Source organism: Rana temporaria, chromosome 12 (genome assembly GCF_905171775.1).
Source record: "Rana temporaria chromosome 12, aRanTem1.1, whole genome shotgun sequence".
Lineage (NCBI taxonomy): Eukaryota > Metazoa > Chordata > Amphibia > Anura > Ranidae > Rana > Rana temporaria.
Genome location: NC_053500.1, coordinates 74,949,184 through 74,974,263, shown reverse-complemented (window position 1 = coordinate 74,974,263; position 25,080 = coordinate 74,949,184). Strand labels below are relative to the sequence as shown.

At 43.1% G+C, this 25,080-nt stretch overlaps 1 protein-coding gene across 3 annotated transcripts in view; it reads left to right on the top strand.

The window, feature by feature from the left end:
- The window catches only part of STAT3 (signal transducer and activator of transcription 3), a 157,643-nt gene that overhangs the window by 53,172 nt on the left and 79,391 nt on the right, over positions 1-25,080 (top strand). For all 3 annotated transcript variants that reach the window (XM_040330489.1, XM_040330488.1, XM_040330487.1), the window contains exons 2-6: positions 11,852-11,995; positions 14,493-14,637; positions 15,802-15,900; positions 17,687-17,782; positions 17,868-17,949. In XM_040330489.1, the coding sequence (XP_040186423.1) occupies positions 11,868-11,995; positions 14,493-14,637; positions 15,802-15,900; positions 17,687-17,782; positions 17,868-17,949 (550 nt within the window). In that variant the 5' untranslated portion in view covers positions 11,852-11,867. The remainder of the gene's footprint in view (positions 1-11,851; positions 11,996-14,492; positions 14,638-15,801; positions 15,901-17,686; positions 17,783-17,867; positions 17,950-25,080) is intronic.

Here is a 25,080-nt window from a genome sequence, read left to right as displayed (position 1 = left end):
AAGCAGGTTATCTCTACCCTGATCAGGGCTAGAAAGCCGGTCTCCAGAGTAATTTATTACAGGGTTTGGAGGGCCTATGTAGGCTGGTGTGAGTCCAAGAAATGGCTTTCCCGCAAGTATACCATTAATAGAGTGTTAAGTTTTCTCCAGCTGGGAGTGGATAAAGGCCTGGCATTAAGCACAATTAAGGGACAGATTTCAGCTCTGTCAGTGTGGTTTCAGAGGCCGCTGGCCACCCACTCGCTGGTTAAGACCTTCATTCAGGGGGTCTTACGTATTAATCCTCCGATCAAGTCGCCACTTTGTCCGTGGGACTTAAATCTTGTTCTGTCAACTTTGCAGAAGCAACCTTTTGAGCCGTTGGCTGAGATTCCTTTGGTTTTACTAACAAGGAAGTTGGTATTTCTGGTTGCCATAGTTTCAGCCAGGAGAGTGTCAGAATTGGCTGCCTTATCTTGTAAGGAACCATATCTTATTCTGCATAAGGATAGGGTGGTTCTCCGTCCTCATCCTTCCTTTCTGCCGAAGGTTATATCCGGTTTTCACCTAAACCAGGATTTGATTCTACCATCCTTCTTTCCGAAACCTACGTCTAGAAAAGAAGGGTTGCTGCATACCCTAGATATTGTCAGGGCCATGAAGGCCTATCTTAAAGCTACAGAGAAGATTCGGAAAACAGAGGTGTTGTTCATTTTGCCGGATGGGCCCAAGAAGGGGCAGGCGGCTGCAAGATCCACCATCTCGAGATGGATTAGACAGTTAATTACTCAGGCCTACGGCTTGAAGAGGTTGCCTCCTCCTTTATCAATAAAGGCTCATTCTACCAGGGCCATGGGCGCCTCCTGGGCAGCACACCATCAGATCTCTATGGCTCAAATATGCAAGGCGGCAACCTGGTCTTCGGTCCACACGTTTACAAAGTTCTACCAGTTGGACGTAAGAAGGAATACTGATACAGCCTTTGGGCAGGCAGTGCTGCAGGCTGCGATTTAAGACCCTCGGAATCGGGGGCACCCTTGATTTAAATTTAAATTTATTTTTCTTGACTAAGTTGGATTTATTATTATTTTGAGTGTACCTCTAAATCCTGTTGTCTTGGGAAGATGTCTCCCTCCCCTCATTAAAGCATTGCTTTGGGACATCCCACATAGTAATGAATATGCCACTCTGTGTCCCGTGATGTACGAGAAAGAAAAAGGGATTTTTAATACAGCTTACCTGTAAAATCCTTTTCTTGGAGTACATCACGGGACACAGAGCTCCCACCCCTCTTATAGGGACCATTTTGGGAGGCATACTGCTTGCTACAAAACTGAGGTACTCCTCCTATGGGAGGGGGTTATATAGGGAGGGGACTTCCTGTTTGAGATTGCCAGTGTCCATCACCTGAAGGTACTCCATATAACCCACATAGTAATGAATATGCCGCTCTGTGTCCCGTGATGTACTCCAAGAAAAGGATTTTACAGGTAAGCTGTATTAAAAATCCCTTTATTTGGTTGTTTTAGAACAAAAACAAAGCTTATCTTTAATGAACAAAGCTTATCTATAATGAACCAAAAACAAAATCTGTAAAACCTAGAAATGGTTTATATTAATCTTGAAATGTAGTTATAGGCTTAGCAAATGCAAATCAATTCAATGTAGAGGAAGAGAATTGCCTCTGCCAGATCCTCTTTCTTAGAGGCTCTTAAGTCAGACTTTATTATTTTTAGGGCTGAAAATAATCTTTCGACACTGACTTGGGTGGGTGGCATTGCAGTAACTATTCTGGCCACATCACTAACGATCTCTGGATAAACAAGGAAGAGAAGTCATTAATTATAACTTTTTGTGAATTGGGACATTTAAACTTGCTTTTTTTTTTTAATTCCAATCTAAATTTAGTAGGAGTCGGAGTCGTTGCATTGTTTGCCGACTCCGACTCCAGGTACCCAAAATTTCCCCGACTCCGACTCCACAGCCCTGCGCAGGGGGCTGTGTAATGTAAAGGGGTCCAGAGGGCTGTGATGTAAAAGGGTGCAGGGTGCTGTGTAATGTAAAGGGGTCCAGAGGTATATATAATGTAAAGGTTCCAGAGGGCTGTGATGTAAAGGGGTGCAGGGGGCTTGTATAATGTAAAAGGGATCCAGTGGTGCAGGGTTCTGTGTAATGAAAAAGGGGTCCAGTGGTGCAGGGTTCTGTGTAATGTAAAAGGGGGTCCAGTGGTGCAGGGTTCTGTGTAATGTAAAAGGGGTGCAGAGGGCTGTGTAATGTAAAGGGGTCCAGAGGTGCAGTTGTGGAGAGGGGGTACACAGTAGTAACAAAGATATTAAAGGATGCAGAGGGCACAGTGGGGTGTTTTACATTTTAACGTGTGGGGGGGCCAGATATTGGATCCACCCCGGGTGTCAAATGCTCTGGGTACGCCCCTGCGTATAGGCACTTATTAATGGACTGGATTTCGGGTCTGAAATACAGTACAATGAAACGTCTGCTGCCATAGCTCCTCAACTTCAACGCTATGTAATGGCCCACCTAATAATTGGTCTTGCTCGTCAGTGTGTAGCACAGTGGATTTGATTTAAATCAAGTCGCTTTTTTTATCGCGCTTTAAAAAAAAAAAATTTTTAACTCATAATTTTTAAAGAGCAACTGTCATCTCTGTCCCTCAGCGGCTCCTCCTCTGACCTGCTGTTGACTCACTGACAGTCCCATTCACTTTAATGGGACGGCTGGTGATGCAGAAGTGGCACAACAAGGTGAGGGACGTGGCGGCAGCAGATGAGTGGATAACAGGCCCCCACCATGATGGATCCGAAATGACAGGTGCCCTTTTTAAATGTAAGGGCTTATTCTTGCTGGTAGTTCGAATCTTTTAATATTTGCAAACAAAATGAAGGTTTCCTATTTAGAATAAGCAGTCAGGTTGGTAAAACCGCAATATCAGAACTGATTTATTCATACAGTTTGTAGTGTACATAGATTTTCAAAACAATGGGATAAATGAATATTCCTGAGCTTTGTTATATCTCATGGTTACTGTGAAATTGTGTGAATGCATCGATACAGTGCATGTTATCTCGGCTTGCAGAGCTTGGATTCATTGAAGGAATTTACCAAAAAAAATGTAACTACTGTATTGCAGAATATACAGCCTCATATACAGCTACATAACTAAACTCAATTTCATGCTGAATAAACAGTATGGTATCAGACATTTTTAACCCCATAGACTTCAACGCGAGCACCTGTAAATGCGTAACACAAGCAAAGACTAACGTTCCACTCCTAGCAAGCTCAGCCCTGGAAAAGACAATTAGAGGATTCAGGCCATTGGCATTTCTGGATGTGTAGGCTTTCATCTACATGACGAGGGCTCTCCTGAATCTCTACAGGTGAAACGCGAAAAATGTGAATATCGTGCAAAAGTTCATTTATTTCACTAATGCAACTTAAAAGGTGAAACTAATATATGAGACTCATTACATGCAAAGCAAGATCGTTCAAGCCGTGATTTGTCATAATTGTTCTGATTATGGCTTACAGCTCATGAAAACCCCAAATCCACAATCTCAGAAAATGTAAATATTGTGAAAAGGTGCAATATTCTAGGCTCAAAGTGTTCCACTCTAATCAGCTAATTAAGCCAGAACACCTGCAAAGGGTTCCTGAGCCTTTAAATGGTCTCTGTCTGGTTCAATGGGAATCGCAATCATGGGAAAGACTGCTGACACAACCGTGCAGAAAACCATCATTGACACCCTCCATAAGGCTTCAAAAGGTAATTGCAAAAGAAGTTGGATGTTCCCAAAGTGCTGTATCAAAGCACATTAATGGAAAGTTATGTGGAAGAAAAAGGTGCACAAGCAGTAGGGATGACTGCAGCCTGGAGAGGATTGCCAGGAAAAGGCCATTCAAAAGTGTTGGGTACTTTCACAAGGAGTGGACTGAGGCTGGAGTCAGTGCATCAAGAGTCATCACACACAGACTGATCCTGGACATGGGATTCAAATGTCATGTTCAGGAGTGGCTTGACAAGAGGAATAACAAACAATGCCAGAAGCTTCTTACCTGGGCTGAAGAAACACAGACCAAAGTCCTCTTTTCTGATGAGAGCAAATTTTTCATTTGGAAACCAAGGAGCCAGAGTATAAAGGAAGAATGGAGAGGCCCACACTGCAAGATGCTTTATGTCCGGTGTGAAGTTTCCACAGTCTGTGTTGATTTGGGGAGCCAAGTCATCTGTTGGTGTTGGTTCACTGTGCTTCATTAAGTCCAGGGTAACCGCAGCAGTCTACCAGGAGATTTTGGAGCACTTCATGCTTCCTTCCACAGACAAGCTCTATGGGGATGCTAACTTCATTTTCCAGCCGGACTTGGCACCTGCCCACACTGCCAAAAGCACCAAAACTTGGTTCAATGCCCGTGGGATTACTGTGCTTGATTGGCCAGCAAACTCGCCTGACCTGAACCCCATAGAGCAGGGGTACTGAATTAAAATTCAAGGAGGTCCGGTCGCCAACATTTTTTTGTCAGTAGGCACAGACAGACTCGGGAGCAAGCCCAAATGAGTGCCCCCATATAAAGTGCATCTCTATGAGGGCACTCAAAGGTGGGGGGGGGGGGCGGCTCCCAGGGAAGGAGGATCTTGGCTGCTCTGTGCAAAACCACTGTTTTTGGTATTTTATTTAAAAAATGACCGCTTTAACAATCATTTAATTTTAACATAAAAAAAAATAGGTATTGCTGTTTTTAATTTTATTAAGCAAAAGAAGGGAGTAGAACATCAAATTGTAGATTTCCTTCTTTACAATTGTTCAACAGCCTCTAGCTGCCAGAATAGCTATCCTCTAGGAGACCAATAAGGATACAAATGTATCCCTGATAAATGCATGTTGCCCTGAGTGTTAAATGAATCATCAAAACGGAGGCCATCATGTTGCCAATCGGATTTATGCATTGCTCATGCTGCTTAAAAGGAAAAGTCCAGCCAAAGCTTGTTTTGGCTGGACTTCTATGGATAACAGGAGTGTAATTAGTTTTGCACTCCTGTGAAACGTTTTCAGCAGAGAGCACATATATTGGTCCAGGCACCGTGTTGTCCAATGGGAGTCTGGATCCGCCAGGTGCCTGGACTGACACCCTGCTCGGCATTTCAACGAGCCGCTGAGAGACTGGGCCGGCTGCCCCGCCCCCTCCACAGCTCAGCACTCAATAAGCGAGGAGGGAGCAGAGCGGATATTCGGAACGAGTGATCGCGATGTTCGATCGCCCAGTTCTCAGTGTAGAGGCGCCGGGGACAGATGCAGCATCAGACTGGGGTAAGTATGATTAGAAAAAAAATACAAATCCATACTTTTAACTACAGTTGTAGCATTCTGCATAGAAGGTGTGGAAGAAACGCCACTTATATGGATTACAAATGCTCTGGTGAATAGAATTAAAAATCATCTTCTGTAAATATTAGAATTGAATAGGGCCTTAGCAGGCGCTCATCCAGAGCAAAGGCCTCATCCGCTAACAAAGACATGGCAGTGGAGAGTTCAGCAGGTCAACTCCATCTTCCCACAGCATCTGTCCAAAGGAAGAGTGGCCAGAAATTGTGAGTGTGAGCTGCTCCCATATGACCCCACATCAATATAACTAAAATTCACATCACCCGGGGAACTGAATTTGCTATGCCCAGTATTGGTAATGAGGAAGTAGGCTGGCATCTGTGGCCATCTACATTTCTAAAATATAGATCACAAAAGATGAAGGCTTAAATGCAATTTATCTGTTTTATAGCACAGGAAAGCAGCGGAGAATCAGAAACCACGGACCAATGTAGAAGAGTTGCCAAGCTTCTAGAAGCAATTGCTCATGTGTAACACCTCTACCACAGGAGGAGTCCACCAATGTTCATTTTGGCAGCAAATTTCGATTTAGTTTTAGTCTTGGGACTAAAATGGCATTTTAGTTTTAGTCCCATTTTAGTCTTCTGCAATTGTTTTAGTCGCATTAAGTCAACTAAATCTCCAGGACATTTTAGTCAACTAAAACTCATTGTAGTCATTTAAAATCTAATCGTTGTAGTTTAAATTTGTAATGCATTATTTATGCATTTCGCTACAATTTCCAAACTCATTATATACTGCTGGAGTAAAAAATCTAATACCTACTTTATTGAGAGATGAACATGCACTACAGACCAGTGTTCATTTTGACTTTACGTTTTTAGTTATAGTCTTAGTCTTTTGACTAAAAGGCCATTTTAGTTTTAGTCTTATTTTAGTTCTCTCAATTGTTTGTCGTATTTTGGTAGAGTAAAATGTTTTAGTTGACGAAATTAACACTGCAGTCCACACCTTATTAAAGCAGGGTTCGACAAAATCCTGGTGCCCGGTCGCAATTGCGACCTAGAATTAGCGACCTGGCGCCCGGGGAAGCTTAGGCCTGCAGAAGGCCGCTGCCTCAATAACCGGTCGACGCGATCGCGGTGGAGGTGGAGGTGGATGTGCACGGAGACACAGGATACCCCATCATGTGTCTCCGTGCGCCCCTGCCGCGCTGGCCGGTATAATTGAGGCCGCGTCTTTGCAGCCTTCTGCAGGCCTAAGCTTCCTTCTGTGATCTGGCACCATCTTGTGGTGGCCGTTGGCATAACAAGTAAACCAGCAATTCTAATGGAGCTTCCACAGTGTTTTCACTGCCATCTCCTTCCCTCTAATTGGAGCCCCCAAACATTATTTATTTATATATATATATATATATATATATATATATATATATATATATATATATATATATATATATATATATATATATATATATATATAAATTATTTTTTTTTTTTTAATATTATAACACCCTAGAGAATAAAATGCCGGTCATTGTAATACTTTGTCACACCGTATTTGCGCAGCGGTCTTACAAGCACACTTTTTTGGGGGAAAAAATACACTTTTTTCATTCAGAAATAAGACCACAGTAAAGTTGGCCCACTTTTTATTTTTTATATTGTGAAATATAATGTTACGTCGAGTAAATTGATACCCAACATGTCGCGCTTCAAAATTGCGTCCGCTCGTAGAATGGCGACAAACTTTTACCCTTTAAAATCTCCATAGGCGACGTTTAAAAAAATTCTACAGGTTGCATGTTTTGAGTTACAGAGGAGGTCTAGGGCTATAATTATTGCTTTCGCTCTACCAATACCTCCCATGTGTGGTTTGAATACCGTTTACATATGCGGGCGCTACTCACGTATGCGTTCGCTTTTTCTGCCTCCTAACTTTTTTAGCTGGCTCCTAGATTCCAAGCAAATTTGTCAAACCCTGTATTAAAGCTCAGGCGTTTTATGTCCAAGGCCCACAAGAGGCAGGGCAATAGTGCAACATTTTAATAGACTAATCAACATGTTACTTAGAGGCCCAACACCCCTAAAAGGTTCTCCTTTTTCCAGAGCCTGGAGGGCCTTCTTCAAAAGGTCCTAGGTGAAAAGCATGTGTACTGTCAAATTATTTTGATGTCAGGGAGAATGCTGCACCTGGCAACTTCCTATTTTTTTTTTTTTGACCACTTAAAATGTTACAGCTGCACCTGGTTTAATTTTTCCCTAGCTCATCTGTTTTGGTTGCTTAAAGCGGGAGTTCACCCATTTATGACATTTTTTTTTTTCTCCCCTTAGATTCCTGCTCGTTCGGTCTAGGGGAATCGGCTATTTGTAGTAAAATATGAGCTGTACTTACCCGTTTTCGAGCTGCATCTTCTTCCGGGTATGGGTCTTCGGGAGCGGGCGTTCCTTCTTGAGTGACAGCCTTCCGAGAGGCTTCCGACGGTCGCATCCATCGCGTCACTCGTAGCCGAAAGAAGCCGAACGTCGGTGCGGCTCTATACTGCGCCTGCGCACCGACGTTCGGCTTCTTTCGGAAAATCGTGACGCGATGGATGCGACCGTCGGAAGCCTCTCGGAAGACTGTCAATCAAGAAGGAACGCCCATTCCCGAAGCCCATACCCGGAAGCGACGGAGAGGATGCATCTCGTAAACGGGTAAGTACTGCACATATTTTAAAATAAATAGCCGATTCCCCTAGTAAAAACGAGCAGGAATCTAAGGGGGAAAAGTGCCCTCTAAGGGTGAACCCCCGCTTTAACCACTTCAGCCCCGGAAGAATTTACCCCATTCCTGACCAGAGCACTTTTTTTGTAATTTGCCACTGTGTCCCTTTAACTGAAAATTGCGACGTTGTACCCAAACAAATATATATTCTCAGTTTAGGTCGATTATGTATTATACATATTCACAATAAGCGTATATTGATTGGTTTGCGCAAACGGTTTTTTTTATAGCGTCTACAAAAAGGGGATAGTTTTATGGCATTTTTATTATTTATTTTTTAGTAATGGCGGTGATCTGTGATTTTTATCATGACTGCGACATTATGGTGGACACATATGGCATTTTTTACACTATTTTGGGACCGTTGTCATTTTATACAGCGATCAGTGCTATATAAAATGCACTGGTTTACTGTGTAAATGACACTGGCAGGGAAGGTGTTAAACACTAGGGGGCGATCAAGGGGTTAAGTGTGTCCTAGGGAGTGACTTTAACTGGGGGGGGGGGATGGGCTACCTAGAACATGACAGATCACTGCTATTTATTATTATTATTATTATTATTATTATTATTATTATTATTATTATTAATAATAATAAATTGTCTTCTTTTTTGTAGCGCAGAGAGGTGATCAAATACCACCAAAAGAAAGCCCTATTTGTTGGAAAGGACAAACATTTTACTTGGGTACAGTGTAGAGGTCGGCCGATTATGGGTTTTTCTCTGTCCGATGCCGATATTTAGAAATCGGGGTGGCCGATGGCAGATATATGATGCCGATATTTTAGGCCAATTTTTTTGGGCCGGTGGCACTGGCTCATGGCACTTACAGGTGACACTGGCAAGTGGCACTGATTGGCAGGTGGTACTGGTTGGTGTGAATTGGCACTGGCAGGTGGCACTGGATGGCAGGTGGCACTGGCAGATGTCGTTGGCAGGTGGCACTAGTTGGCACTGGCAGGTTGGCACTAGCAATCACTGGTTGGCATTGGCAGGTTTCACAGCCAATAATGAAACGGCTCTCTGCAGCGCTATCCAGCCAATGATCGGGCTGTTAAAGAAAGGGGCGGTGCCACATACATGTAGCGGTCCACCCAGATCTCATCCCATTGGCTGGTGTTGGATAGCTGGGTCCCGCCCACCCCGACATCCAACCTCACTAATGACGGCTCCCTTCTCTCTCTCTCCATACTGTTTCACACACCGCGGCACTGCTCTGCAGACAGAGTGTGGAGAAGGGAGGAGGAACCCCCACGTTCCTCCTCCCTTCTCCACACTCTGCTGACACAGGTGTGGGCAGTGTTAAATATTGGCCTAATATGGATAATCAGCCGATGCCGATTTCTCCAAAATTGCCAAATATCAGCTGATTTATATTGGTCGACCTCTGGTATAGTGTCGCGTGACTGCGCAGTTGTCAGTTTAAGTAACGCAGTGCCATGCTGCAAAAAAATGGCCTGGTCACGAAGGGGGGTAAACCTTCAGGAGCTGAAGAGGTTAAAAGCCCACACTGCCCAGCAGAAGTGGCAGTTGCATAGTAGGTGAGGTTGGGGGAAAAAAAGTCCAACCTATGTGTGTGATTTTATGTCAGTTACATTGAATATCCCTGTATGTTGTGGTCGTTCAGGTGCTTATCTAATAGTTTAAAAAAAACTATCTGCCACCTGCTGAGACCACCGCCTGAGACCAACCATTTACCTCTGACAGCGTTTAGTTGGTGTGTAGTCTTTTTTTAATTTGCTAGTCACTTATGTAAACTCCATCTAAATCTACTAGAGCATGGAAAGATTTCAAAGTGTTCGTTCAATTACCTAATGTGTGGTGATTGGTGTGTGTGTGGGGTCCTCCTTCACTTACCTCATCCTTCCATTTTGCTTTTAAATGTCCCTATTTCTTCTGAGAAATCCTCACTTCCTGTTCTTCTGTCTGTAACTACACACAGTAATGCAAGGCTTTCTCCCTGGTGTGGAGAAAGCCTCTTGAGGGGGGAGGGGGCGAGCAGGATAGTCAGGACACTCTACTTTGCAGATAGGGAGCTGTGTGTTAGTGGGCATCCTGACACTCCTGCTCGCCCCCTCAAGAGGCTTTCTCCACACCAGGAAGAAAGCCTCACATTACAGTGTGTAGTTAGACCAGAACAGGAAGTGAAGATTTCTCAGAAGAAATAAGGACATTTACAAGCAAAATGGAAGGATGAGGTAAGTGAAGGAGGACTGCACTAAGGTAAAGGAAGCTATTTAGGGGGGGGGGGGATCCTTTACAAACCCTTTGATTTATTGGTGGGTGGCAGAAATGTGTTCTCCTGCTAACCCGTCAGTACTGTAATTGTTTGTGCAGGGATTACTGGTAGACTCCTCCTTTCCTTTTACTGGAAGGTTTTGAATTTGGGAAAATCTGGGACTAGGAACAAGCAACTCCCTTGCTCCTGTGTATGGACAGAACGGCATCCTCTGCACTGTTATTGGGAGCTTGTTTTATTTTCATTTCACTCAGTGCTAGCCAAGGCCAAACACAGTCACGTCCTAAGGATTATATGTAGCTCTCAATCTAGCACACGCATCTACAACAGTGAGGGAGACTTGATAGAATAAGCATAAGAACTCGCTACTGCTATTGCCTGTTTGCATCCGTCAATTTTGTTTTAAGTTTGGAACAAACTACCTTTTTAAGGCACTGTTGACTTACGAGGACTATTGTTCTCTTAACCACCGGACCATATTGCTGGTCAATGACCGGGCCACTTTTTTGCGATTCGACTCTGCGTCGCTTTAACTGACAATTGCGCGGTCGTGCGACATGGCTCCCCCACACACACAAATAGAGCTTTCTTTTGGTGGTATTTGATCACCTCTGCGGTTTTTATTTTTTGCGCTATAAACAAAAATAGAGCGCCAATTTTGAAAAAAAATATATTACTTTTTGCTATAATAAATATCCCCCAAAAATATATAAAAAAAATCCTCAGTTTAGGCCGATACGTAGTTTTCTTAAAAAAAATCGCAATAAACGTTTATTGATTTGTTTGCGCAAAAGTTATAGCGTTTACAAAATAGGGGGTAGTTTTATGGCATTTTTATTAATAATATTTTTTTTTTTTTTTTTTTTTACTAGTAATGGCGGCGATCAACCATTTTTTATTTTCCGGTACTGCGACATTATGGCGGACACTTTTGACACATTTTTGGGACCATTGGCATTTTTATAGCGATCAGTGCTATAAAAATGCCACTGGCAGGGAAGGGGTTAAGTATGTTCGCTGGGGTTGTTCTAACTGTAGGGGGGGGTGGACTCACTAGGGGAAATGACTGATCGCTGTTCATACATTGTATAAACAGAAGCCGGCATCTCTCCCCTGACAGGACCGGGAGCTCCTGGTTCTCTAGTGGCCGCTTCGTATGGTGAAATTTAGCTACGGGCTCTCGCGCAGGGGAGCCGACCTGCCGCCGTATAATTGCGGAATTTGTCGAATACTGATATAAAGAGGGAAACGCTGCAAGTAAACATTTTAAAATGCCCTTGTTCTGTGCATTTACCTGCAGTTTAAGTTGGGGATAGGGTCTCTTTAAGAATCCCTTTAACATGCTAATCCTTAGTCTAAGATGACATGAGTCTTGCCTAGCTGTAGTTTCCTGGCTAATATTACCAAGAAACTGGTCCTCCCTTTACTGGTTGCTTCTTAGTTACTCCTTGAAGGAAGGTGCAACAGAAAATGTTCTATAACAGAAAATTGTGTTCTTAGGTTTTAACTGTCTGCCTTATCCTTCCAGACCTCCGTGACACAAGATGACACAATGGAACCAGTTGCAGCAGCTGGACACCCGATACCTGGAACAACTGCACCAGCTGTACAGCGACAGCTTTCCCATGGAGCTGCGCCAATTCCTTGCACCGTGGATAGAGAGCCAAGACTGGTAAAAGGGGTTTTCTTTACTATTTACAAGGACCTGCAGCAGAGCAATGAAGGGAAAGTCTGTTTACAATAAAATGGTATTGCTTTTTTAAGGAAATAGAATTACCCATATACAACATATATGTGCGTGTCAGACTAAAACCGGATAAATAAGTCCAGGATAACTTTAATTGTTAAAAAAGGTAAGATAAAAATGGGCAATACATTTCAGGGGTAACGCTACTCCTCTTTATCAAGGCATCAACATAACTTGGATGCACTTTGGAATTTTAACGGGCCGTTTTGAATCTTTTATGATGTAAGTGCAATACACCAGTGTGCATGGAGCCTTAATGAGTATACACTATTGCTCCTATGAATTGGTTATTAACCACTTACGGACCCCCCACTGTATATATACGTCCTCTTTTTAAACATGGATATCTCAGTAACGGCAGCAGCTGCTGCCACAACTGAGATATCCATGTTTTCAGCTGGCGGCCGTGTAAACGATAACGGCGGTCTCCGCGGCGGATTCGCCGCGAGATCGCCGGTATCGGTGGCGGGAGAGGGCCCCCCCCCCTCCCGCCGTTTTTCCGCGCCCTCCGCCGCTTACCGGAGCGCCCCGTCCTGACGAGCTCGCGCGCAGAAGCGAACGCATACGTGAGTAGCGCCCGCATATGAAAACGGTGTTCAAATCACACAAGTGAGGTATCGCCGCGATCGTTAGAGCGAGAGCAATAATTATAGCCCTAGAGCTACTCTGTAGCTCAAAAAATGCAACTTATAGAATTTTTTAAACGTCGCCTATCTAGATTTTTAAGGGTAAAAGTTTGACGCCATGCCACGAGCGGGCGCAATTTTAAAGCGTGACATGTTGGGTATCATTTTACTCGGCGTAACATTATCTTTCACAATATATAAAAAAATTGGGCCAAATGTATTGTTGTCTTATTTTTTAATTAAAAAAAGTGAATTTTTTCCAAAAAAAGTGCGCTTGTAAGACTGCTGCGCAAATACGGTGTGACAAAAAGTATTGCAATGACCGCCATTTTATTCTCTAGGGTGTTAGAAAAAAAAAATATATAATGTTTGGGGGTTTTAAGTAATTTTCTAGCAGAAAAAAATGTTTTAGTCTTGCAAACACCAAATCTGAAAAACACCTGAGGTCTTTAAGTGGTTAAAGGTATTTGGTTCACTGCAAATGTCACATCTGCTTGCGATACATTTTTACTACATAGGAACAGGGGTTAAAATAAATGTTATTTTTTTCCCCTGTATTTTAAATGAAGTCAGTAGTGATTGTTGTGCCTCATGCCCATGGACGTTTTTACAGCCACTTTTCTGAGCGTTTTTTGCAGCTTAAAAATGGCTCTCCATGTTAGCCTATGGTACATGCCCACCATGACGTTTTTGAGCTGTAAATGGCTGAGCCGTTTTTAAGCTGCAAAAAAAAACGCTCGCTCGTCCCCACCCCCATTCCTGACCGGCCAGGCGGCATGCTTGGATAAGGGTCTTGTATGGATTTTGGGGGGAAACCCCCATGCCGTTTTTTCGGCGTAGGTGTTTCCCTTAAAATCCATACCAGACCGAAGGGTCTGCTATCATCCTGGGGGGGAAACCTCACGGCAATTTTTTTCAAAATTGCACGGGGTGTCCCCTTCAAGATTCTCCGCACACCAGTCGCCCCGCAAGTCGGATCATCTTGATCCGACTTCTGGTGCGACCCCTATTCAAATCAATGGGCTCCCATAGGTTACCATAAATTTTGGATAGAGACAGAAAAACGTGACTGAAAACTAGCACGGCAAAATGTGCATTGAATTCAATGCGGGAAAAAATCATGTTAAAAACGCTGCTTTTTTTCCTGGCATCTGTACTAGCTTTACAGCCCGTTTTTTAAAACGTCAGTGGGCATAAGGCCTTATAGTGACTGTGTTGCTAAAGGTTAGAAAAAGGCATGCCTGCCAAGTAAGGCACACTTGTACTATTTGCAGCACACAACTGTCTTCCCAAGATGAGCTTGCAGAAGAATCCTCAACATCCTGCACCTTTCCAAGTGTTGAATGCTTGGTCGCATAGTGGTTCCCTCCCCTGGCCTCTACATTATCACTACTGTGTGATGTCGGAGTGAATGGATGAAACCACAGAACACAGGGAGAAATGCTGGCATCTGACATCCCCGGAAATGCTGCAGAAGTGTACTGAATTGTATTTGCAATTGGCATTCTTCATGTGGGCCAAATTCAGCAATTGCACCACTACCATAACAAAGCATTGCAAGTGTAGATACAATTTTGCTTCTTTACATATTCAGCTGTAGCACATAATCCGGTAGTGTATAATATGTAAGAACAAGTCTGATTTGGGTTGATTGATGAATACAATATGTTGGCAGATAAAGTAATGGAAAAAAGTCATGTACTTGTTCAGTATGAAAGTGGAAATCTGCTTGGTTTTTAATATTTTGGGAGTAAATGTGTTTTTTTATAGCAAAATAACACCACATTTCTCTGCAGGGGTTTTGCTGCCAGCAAGGAGTCGCATGCAACTCTAGTTTTCCATAATCTTCTCGGTGAAATAGACCAGCAGTACAGCAGATTCCTACAGGAATCCAATGTCCTTTACCAGCACAACCTCAGGAGAATAAAGCAGTTCCTACAGGTAACAGTATATTTTCTACTGCCATTCATGCAAAACCCCTGATGAAATGTAAAGAATCGAAACTCCTGACTTTCGTGACTTGCATGCCTGTCCTGGATCAATAACTCAGAAGACATTAAAACTAGACAGCCAGGTAGCTAGTATTTTTTTAGGAAGAAGTAATCAATGGCAGCCTTTGTATTCCTCAGGTTTCCTTTAAATAGCTGTGATGAATCTGTTTTTAAAGACAGCAGAAATGATAAGGCCTCATGCACACTGGGCATAAAAATGTTTACACTGGCATTTCGGATTTTTTCTTTCAGCCTGTATACGCAACACTATTTTAGCCCATGTGTCCATGCACATTTGGGTGTTTTACAGGCTGGAAAAAAACACCTCAACTGCGTTTGAGAGGCGTGTTTGGGCTAAACACTTGACGTACCTAAATGCGGCGTTAAGGCGCGTCACACATTTTTAGGTATACTTTTAGGTTTTCTGCGAAACTGCTTACAAACAGGCCTAAACATGTGTACAATATGTTCCATAGGAGAGTTGTATGCTGCTTTTGTACTGGCAGCAGTTGTGGCATTTTTTATTTTTGCTGCCTAGTGTGCCTGGACCTTGGAGCCCCATACACATGGCCAGAATGTCGTGAGACGTTTGTACAAAAATACTGGCCAACATTCTGCCCGTGTGTATGTTCGGCCGACTTCTGTCAGACGTGCATGCCGGAAAACCAGCAGCTGACCGACTCCAGATCAGCACTCAGCCAATGGCAGAGAGCACTGATCAGAGTGTTCTGTCAGAACACAACCGCTCAGCGGGGAAGATCCCTGGACTAACCTTGCATGGTTAATACAGCAGATCCCGACCGTAGGTGTCATGTATTTTATGTTTTTCCTGCAACCCGTGAAGTTGCATGGGAAACTGTAGGGTGTACCAGGCTATAATTTATTTTTTTAAGTGCACTTCCTTCCTGGCCTATTGGATTTGTGCCAACTGTACCCCCTACCTGTACCACTATTGCTGTTAAGTGAATTTTTTAGAACACATTTTATTTTTTATTTTTTTAGGTCTAATCGGTTTTATATTGTTGTATAGTTTGTTGAAAGGGTGAATTAAAGTTTACCATTGAGAATAAAGCTACATTTGAAGGTTTCACTGTTTTGCAATTTGTCATTACAGAGTAGGTACCTGGAAAAACCAATGGAAATTGCACGTATAGTAGCCCGATGCCTGTGGGAAGAGGGAAGACTTCTTCAGACTGCAGCAGCTGCTGCCCAGGTGTGGTGGTATTGATAGTGGATGGAATGTAGTGCAACTACATCCTCCCAATTCTACTAGCTAACTGTAGCTAGCTGTATTTTATACAAGAATTACATGATGGTTTAGTTCCTCATATTTCTTACTAGTGTATGTTTCCGGAAAACTGAAGCATGCTGTATATTTACCTGCTCACATTCCTTTCCTCTGATTCCACTTGGGATTACCAAGTTGTCTCTGAAAATGTTTTACTTGAAATGCTGCCAAACACAATGCATGTAATTGAGAGCTCTGCTTTTTTTTTTTTTGCCTTTGCTTTTCTTTTCTTTTTTTTTTTTGGAGAGGGATTAGAACATCTATGAGTTTGTATTGCTTTCTGTGCCCCCATTAGGGAGATTCACCCTCTCAATTTGTCCTGTTTATTTACCATTATCACTGAAAGTGAAAGTCAATTTATTTTTTTGGGTTGTTCCCAGAAAAATAGAGGGGATTCTTCCAGTGGAAACCCTAGTTCTGGTTATCTGGGGGTCCCCAAGGAATTCCCTTTAATTTGCAGGTATTTCCTCTCACTTCCTGATCGGCTTCAGGACAAGAAGTTTGTGATTGTAAAGCTTTTTTTTAAAAAAAAACATGTCACGCTTGCCTCTGTGCAGTTTGTGACCCTAATCCTCGACTTCTGGGGACCCCTGGCGGTGCTGATAGTTCCTCCCTGCATCGTATAACCCCCTAGGAGAAGTGCTCTCCCTGGGGGTTACCTTGCAGGCGTGCTCTCGAGTCCAGCATTTGCATCTGTAGACCGTGCCTGTGTCATTGGATTTGATTGACAGCAGCGGGAGACAATGGCTGCGCTGCTATCAATCTATCCAATTAAGAGCCAAGACAACGGGCAGAGGGAAAGAGCACGTCTTCACCGTGGGAATTGCAGGGCTCAGGTGAGTAAAACGGGGGCTGTCAGTGACAGAAATGTTTTCACCTTTTATAGGATGCATTAAGGTGAAAAGCAGGGTTTACAACACCTTTAAGGTGAAACTCTGCAATGTGATTCAGATGGTGAAAATAAATCTGAGGTTATAACCCTCACTCTATCCAAAATGGGGGGGGGGGGGGGCAGTTTTGCCTACAGTTCTACTTTGATGTTGGGCCCCTGTAGTGAACTGTCCCTCCCTCACATATATTTTTTACTTTTTTGATATAAATTAGGAATTTTGCCTTTCTTTTTCTTTTGAAGTAGAAGTGTATTGCCTGCTTTTGCGCATATAATTGCAATTTCTTGTTTAGAACATACTGTTTTCAAGTCCTCCTTAAGCCCTCGTTCACACCAGTGCAATTTTACAGGTCCATATCGCATGACAAGTTGCACCCTATTGTCGGCAATGGTCTTGTTCCAATAGTTGAAACTCCAACTTTGCGATGCCTCACTGATTTAAAAAAAAAAAAGTTCTGAGCTATTTTTTGTGATTCCAGGTGTGACTTGCATAGACATCTGATCATTTGGTTGCACAGATGTGAGCCAAGTCACACTGATCTGCAGCTTTGAAATCGTGTAACTTCAAGTGAAGTTACACGATTTTGAAGTCTGATTCAGTGTGAACGGAGGCTGGGTTTACATTTTCTGTATTTATTTCTTTACTGGTGTTTTTTCATGGGAGAATGAGGTATTGGCTGCTAGGGGTTTCATGTAAATCATTTTTGTAAGACGTGGGTTAATTTTGCATTTGACAATGTAATGGAGATTTCATTCCTTTTCATCTGTTCTTTTAGTTTCATTTATAAGATTGTCTGTCTGACTGGTTTTCTTACAATCTAGCAAGGGGGCCCGGCATCCCATCCCACAGCAACTGTAGTGACTGAAAAGCAACAGATGTTGGAGCAGCACCTGCAGGATGTCAGGAAAAAAGTCCAGGTACTGGCAGCAAGGAATTACGTTTTGTTGTGTCTTGTAATCTTTGCCATGTTTATTTAAATTCATGCATCCCCTTGCCTGACAGGACCTTGAACAGAAAATGAAAGTGGTAGAAAATCTTCAAGATGATTTTGACTTCAACTACAAAACTTTAAAAAGCCAAAGTGGTGAGTCTATTGTGATTTCCTCGTCATAACATAGAGGCATCTTTTATGTGGACGGTCTTATGTTTACAGTAGCAGCTTCTTGGATTTATTTTATAGTCGAATTTGTGAAAACGGTTTACTGTAAGCAAAGTGCTTGCATAGCTAACAATAATCCATTTCTATTCTTCGAATTGCTACTGAGTGATGCTTTTCAAATTTGATTGGAACCTATATCAGAATAAGTCCCCCTTCACACTAGCCGACAGGTGGACCCAATCGGACCCTTCAGTCTCCTCGGACATTGACATTCGCCGAGATCTGATTCTATCCGCTTAAAACGGTTCCCCATCTGCCTGGCAAGTCAGGTGGCAGTTGGATGTAAAATGACAGGTGGTCTGTTTACATCCGACTGCCCATAGAGGAGGGCAGACTGTTTCTGCTCTGCATAAGCAGAACGAACACAGACTAGCCATCCGCCTGCTCAGTGATGATCGGTAAACAAATTCCCAATTTCCCTGCTGGGCAGACAAACTCCAACAGAGTCCTACCCCCTGTGGAAGAAAGTAAAAATGTAAAGCCCAACAAAAAAGTGGGCCACAGCAGATGTGCAAAGCCAGCAACATAAGTTTTCAATACAGACATGTTGTGTGTGTTTTTTATAAAGGTGTCTGTGCACTATTATCTTACATGGTTGCATGCCAAAAATGTTTGGAGAGGTGCTTACAGACAAAAAAAAGCAGGCACAGTTTAAATAAATATTTTATAGTGAAAATATAGTATGCGTCTTCTCCTTTTTAGGATCTAATATTTCCCGGAGTTGTCCATTCCTTGATTGGTAGATGGTGTTCTTTCAATACACTCTTGTCCAGTTACAAGAAATAATTCCACCAATAACTGAAATGCTTTTAAAGTGTATTGTTTGTAAAGAAAAACAATGATGCACTTGGTTCCTTTTGTATGACTGGCTATTCACTGTTTATTTTTCATTTTTGGTAGGCCAACGAGCTAAATGGGGGGGGGGGAAATAAAAAATAATCAATTCCTCTATTCACACAAACCAGGTAGATGGAAAAATCTCTGACCAGCCCCCACTTGGTTGGAGCTACTGCTCAATAAATTCCAGCATGTCCCTTCGACAGAAGTCAATTACACAATCAACTGCTCTTGAGAGGGGGAACCCACACACAGTTCGAGGCCAGGCCAGGCCAACAGGGATTTTCACATTTTGACCAGTGTATGCCTAGCTTGAGTGTCACGTTAAAGGCTTTCTTGGGTCCTTGGTGCCTGCTAGTTATTATAGTAAGGAAGCAATTACAGGTTGTAGAGTAGCTAAGTGTGGTAAACCCAGCTGTCATTCAATATCTCAGAACATCATCATGACCACATTCTCTTTTGACTATTGGTACCACATTTGCTTTTTGGCAATCAGTTGATACCGTTTGAGGATTTATTTACATTAAGTTTATTTTTCGTACATCACGGGACACAGCGCTGCATAGTAATTACAGTGGAACCTCGGATTGCGAGTAATGCGGTTAACGAGTGTTTTACATCACGAGCACTGTATTTCTAAAAATCCTAGAAGGTCCTCCGGTTCCTGAAGGTCTTTTGACATGGCCCGCCATGATGGGTGAAGATTGGGTCTGGCGGTTTTGTCAGCAGAATCCTGCGGCATGAAAGGTAAGTGAAGATTCCTAAGGAACGTAGTTCACTTATGGATTCTTCTTTTGAGCAGATGTTTTCACGCCTACAAATCGCCACTAGAGGGTGTAAAGAGCATACCTGTTTTATTCCTCAGTGTATCGCTGTGTGTGTACCTGGTTTGTTAGTTGGCTTCCTCCAGGATGGTCGCAGCCACTTGGATGTATTGAAGGGAGAAGTACTGGGGTGTCCCCATAGCAACAGAGGCCCGCTTTACTTGAAACCCCCACACAATATATATTTTTTTAAGGAGTTGCCCTAAAGAATAAAATGGTGGTTGTTGCAATTTTTATGTTGCACAAATTTTCAGAAAAATACACTTTAATGAATTTTAGAGTACACTCACACACAACGATACCCAATTGTTGATAGAATTATAAAAGATGTTATGCCGAGTAAAAAGATACCGAACATGGCATTCTGTAAAATTGTGTATATCTGTAGAATGGCAACAAACTACGATACCTAACAATCTCTATAAGCAACGTTTCACAGGTTACTAGTTGGCGTTACTCAGGCATTCTGCTCTTGCACTGATATTCCTCACGTGTGGTGCAATCAGTTTACATATGCATTTGCACTTAAAGTAGTAGTAAATAGCGTGTTGTTAGAAAAATAAATAAAAAATCCCTTCAAGGCAATGTCATAATGTGCTAGTATGCACCACAAACTAGCACATTGAGCGACTTGCCTTAAAATGAAGCCCTCCAGCACCGCAATCTCAACACTGAGGGCTGACATCTTCCCCCGGAGTGGGGAATGTGAACGGCATGATGGTGTGGGAGCTGCTGTTTACTGCACAGGCTCTGAAGGTCCAGCCACTGTAAGCAGTACCTTCAGAGTGTATGCACCGGTCATGTCAAGTTTAAGAGATATACACCGTGCCTACAGGTAAGCCTTATTATACTTATTTACTACCATTTTAAGCACGGGGCACTTTAAATTTTTTTTTTTTTTTTTTTTACTGAAATTTATTGCTGATGAACAACATCCCTTGTGATAACATGGACCATGACAGGTCCTTCTTTATGGAGAGGTCTGAGGTATTCCTCTGCCCTCCAAAGCATCTGATCAAAAGATCGGTTTGATCAGATGCTTTACAAGCCAGTAACTGCTTGTAAACTAACTTGACTCAAAGTGGCTAAATCCTTATTACTTCTGGTTTCTTGCATCAGAGGGGAGGAACAATGGAAGTTCCTCTCTCTGTGCAGTGCATCCGATGCTGCCAGTCGCATTGGTACGGGACAGCCCGGTAATGGCGGTGGGGGGGGGAACCAGCTGTTTAGCTGCTTGGCTCACACTTGGTGTGTGGGGAATCAGTATATATCTCTATAGATATATCTCTATCTATCTATCTATCTATCTGGATCTTGGCTGTAGTCATGACCGATGTATCGGCACCACTTCCTGAGGACGTGTATATATACAGGTGCATCTCAAAAATGTATTTCAGTAATTTATTTCAAAAAGTGAAACGCATATAATATTATATAGATTCATTACACACAGAGTGATATATTTCAAGCATGTATTTTAATGATTAAGGAATTTTTAGAAATCTAGAATATTGCACAAGACCAATTTATTTATTTTTATTTTTTTTAATACAGGAATGTTGGCTTACTGAAAAGTATGTCCATGTGCATACAGTATAGTATGCACTCAATACTGGGCCGGGGCTCCTTTTTGCATGAATTACTGCATCAATGTGGCGTGACATGGAGGCGATCAGCCTGTGGCACTAGTGTAAAGGCTGGCTGAAGGCTAGCCTGTGTTTGTGGGAGGAGTCTGCTGAGTACTTAAAGCCTCCTCCCACGTCGGGTCCGGTGTTGGCGCCATTTCAGGCTCTCTTACCATTTCTGACCCAGGTTTCTGTCATTGCATTTCTGCCTCAGCGTTTCAGGCCCAGCGTTCTCTCATACCATTTCTGCCCCAGGTTTCTGTCATTGCGTTTCAGGCTCAGCGTTTCTCTCATGCCATTTCTGCCCCAGGTGTTTGTCATCTCATTTTGCCATAACGTTTCAGTCTCAACATTTCTGCGGCCCCCCGATTTCTGTCATAGCATTGCTGCCCCCACGTTTTCTGTCATAGTGTTTGTTTGTCATGGCTGTGTCTTCGTTGTGGTTACGATGTCTCATTGTACTTTTGTCCACGTTGCACCTGGGTTGATTAGCTAGTGCTCACATCTCGGTTTCGTTTTTTAATGATTGTTGGCCACAATCTTCTCTCCCGTATAAAATACGTCATACGATGCACGTTCATTAATTACACCTATACGATCACCCACCACTGTCTGTGGGTACACTAGCCTTGAGTGTTCAGTTCAATTGCCTATCAGGCAACTTGGGGGGGGGGGGGGGGGCTGTCATCGGGTTCATTCACGCACAGCAGTCTTGACATCTCTGCTCATATTCTCATTCTTAGGTAGGCACAGAGGGGTGTTTTTTTCATGTCTGTCTTTTTCTAGTTTGTGTTTCGCCTTACCATGCCCATTATTGCTGCCTCACCATGCCATTCGTTGCCGTCTCACCGTGCCATTCATTGCCAATTTTCTGTCAGGCGTTTCTGTCCCTGCGTTTGCTGGCTCAGCAGTTCTGTCATGCGTTTTCTGTCTCTGCGGTTCTGGCCCAGCGTTCCAGTCTCTGCGTTTCTGACCCAGCGTTCCAGTCTCTGTTGGTTATCATGTCTCATTGTACTTTGTCATGTTGCACCTGGGTTAGTTAGCTAGTATTCGCATCTCGGGATCTGTCACGTCTACAGATCCATATGGGCTGAGGTTTCGTTTTTAATGATTGTTGACCACAATCTTCTCGCCCGTATACCAAACGTCATACGATGCACGTTCATTCTTACACCTATACGACTACCCACCACGCTCCGTGGGTACACTAGCCCTGAGTGTTCAGTTAATTGCCTGTGTCTGGGCTGCAGGTTACTCAGGCTCATTTACCAATCAAGCAAGGGTGGGGGGTCTGTCTTCAGGTTAATTCACGCGCAGTGGTCTTGACGTTTCTGCTCATGTTCTCGTACTTGGGTAGGTGCCGAGGGGGTGGTGGTTGTTGCATGTCTGGTGGTCTGTTGTCTTGTTTGCTAGTTTATGTTTCTAAGTCTGTGAGTCTGGCTTGGTTCCCATGTGCCATGATTCTATTGCCTAGTGTATTGGCCTTATCCGCCTTCTCCAGGTAGCTGACACTTAGTCTCCTGCCTGTTGTCCTTTTTTTTTTTTTTTTTTTTGCAACTTGCCCTCTCACTTCCCCTCATCAGCATGGGTAGTGCCTGGTTGAAGGATTTCAATCCGCTTGGCCCTTGCTCCATTTCCCTCTTGCATCCTCTTGTCACAAGCAGTTCATTCCTCATGGCGGGGTTGTCTCGGGCATCAGGCGCGATCCATCTTTCATGGGTCATCGAGTTCTGAGCGGTTTTGCAGGTTCTATAGGGGGTTCCTTCTGTCACAAGTCATGGGTTGGTGGATTTCTCCTGTCATAGCGGATACGTGTACGGTTGCCTTCCTGGCGCACGCTACTCCACTAAACGGATTGTTCTCTACCCTTCTTCACCTACACATGTGTCTTTTGCCCTCTTCTCAGGCATACCGACCAGCTAGGCCAAGGCACACCTCAGGCCTTGGTTGTTAGGGTGATCACAGTTCATACTCGAAGACTCTGACTACAACTGAGGTTTTTATGGAAGCCCAGGTTGCTTTGATGGCGGCTTTCAGCTCATTTGTATTGTTGGGTCTGGAGTCTCATTTTCCTCTTGACAATACCCCACCGATTCTCTGAGGTTTAGGTCAGGAGAGTTTGCTGGCCAATCAAGCACAGTGATTCCATGATCATTAAACCAGGTATTAATGCTTTTGGCAGTGTGGGCAGATGCTGCTGGAAAATTATATCGTAAAAGTAGATAGACCGGGTGCACAACATATGGACAATTGCACCGAAGTGGCGTGAGAAGTGTGTGTGTGTGTGTGTGTGTGTGTGTGTGTATGGTCCTTGTAATAGGTGGTTAAATTACGTCCTGAATGAAAGATTAAAAATGATTTTTAGGTGGCAGCAATCCCCAGAGTGTGTCCAAGACTCTGTAGAAAACGACAAAAAAGGAGGGCAGAGGGAGGCGCACTTAAGTGTAGTATTGGTAATAGTTTATTGGACAGAATACATTGCACTTGCAAGATATAGGCAGAACACACGCATTGTTAAGAAATCATCATCCTCAAAGGCTGCCACAGTCCAATGTCGTCTAGATCATGGTGAGGACAGCTGCCATCCTGTCCTCTCCATGATCTAGATGACATCACTTCCTCCTGTGTGGTCCATGCGGAGCAGCCTGGACTTCCTGTCGCTTATATACTAAACTTTTTATGGTGATTATATGGTTTATATTAACATTGTGCTGAGTTTGGCACATTTGTTTACCTGAATTAGGTATTTATTATTCACCACTGTTGGTACCCTCCACATTATGCCTTAATGTTGAGTGGTATTCTTGGACGTATTTAGAGTGGAACATATTTAGACCCACAGCAGGTGGCGGATTGACCTATTAGTCATTTGGATTCATTCCTTGTTCTGTGGAGAAATATTTCATCAACAGGAATTGTTATTTAAATGTTTTAAATATTGTAGTTTTTTGCAAGCGCTATTACACCCACCCCTGTTTTATCTGTTGTCAGTGTGAGAGCACTATTAGTCGTGGCTGCTGCTTACTAGTTGTATTTTATTATATTTTAGCTTAGTTGCCCGTGGTTAGGTTGATTTGCGCATTAGTTCCCCCCCTTTTACATACTTCCCCATGATTGTGTAACATACTGAACCAGACACACCATTTAAAGGCGCAGGAAACCTTTACAGGTGTTTTGAGTCAATTGGGTGATTAGAGTGACACCATGAGTCTACAATATTGAACTTTTTCACAATATTGCATTATTTTTTAGAATTTTGTGTTTTCACTAGCTGTAAGCCATAATCATCAAAAAATAAAAGATAGACCTACTTGAAATATATCACTCTGTGTGTAATGAATCCTATATAATGAGTTTCACTTTTTGAATTGCTGAAATTTTTTACACCTGTACATCAGTCGGGAAGTGGTTTCAAGGGTTTCTGTCAGCCAGTGCTGGGACAAGGTCATACAGCGCCCAGGGCGAACATTCAAAGGTGTCCCCCCCCCCCCTCTTTTTATGCATGACCAATCCTCTTTCCCACACCTGATATACCTATGTATAGCGTGCAGAGGTCAGGTGTAGATAAATTACAAAGTGCAAGGGTCAGGAGCAAAAATAATGTACGGAGTGCAGAGGGAAGGTGTATGTAATATACAATGTGCAGAAGTGGGTAAACTACAGAGAAGAAACCAGGAGTATATACACCCTAGTGCCCAGCAGTACCCCCTAAGAGGCATTTTACACCTGTAGTATATACAGGCACACACATACAAACACTCACATATATA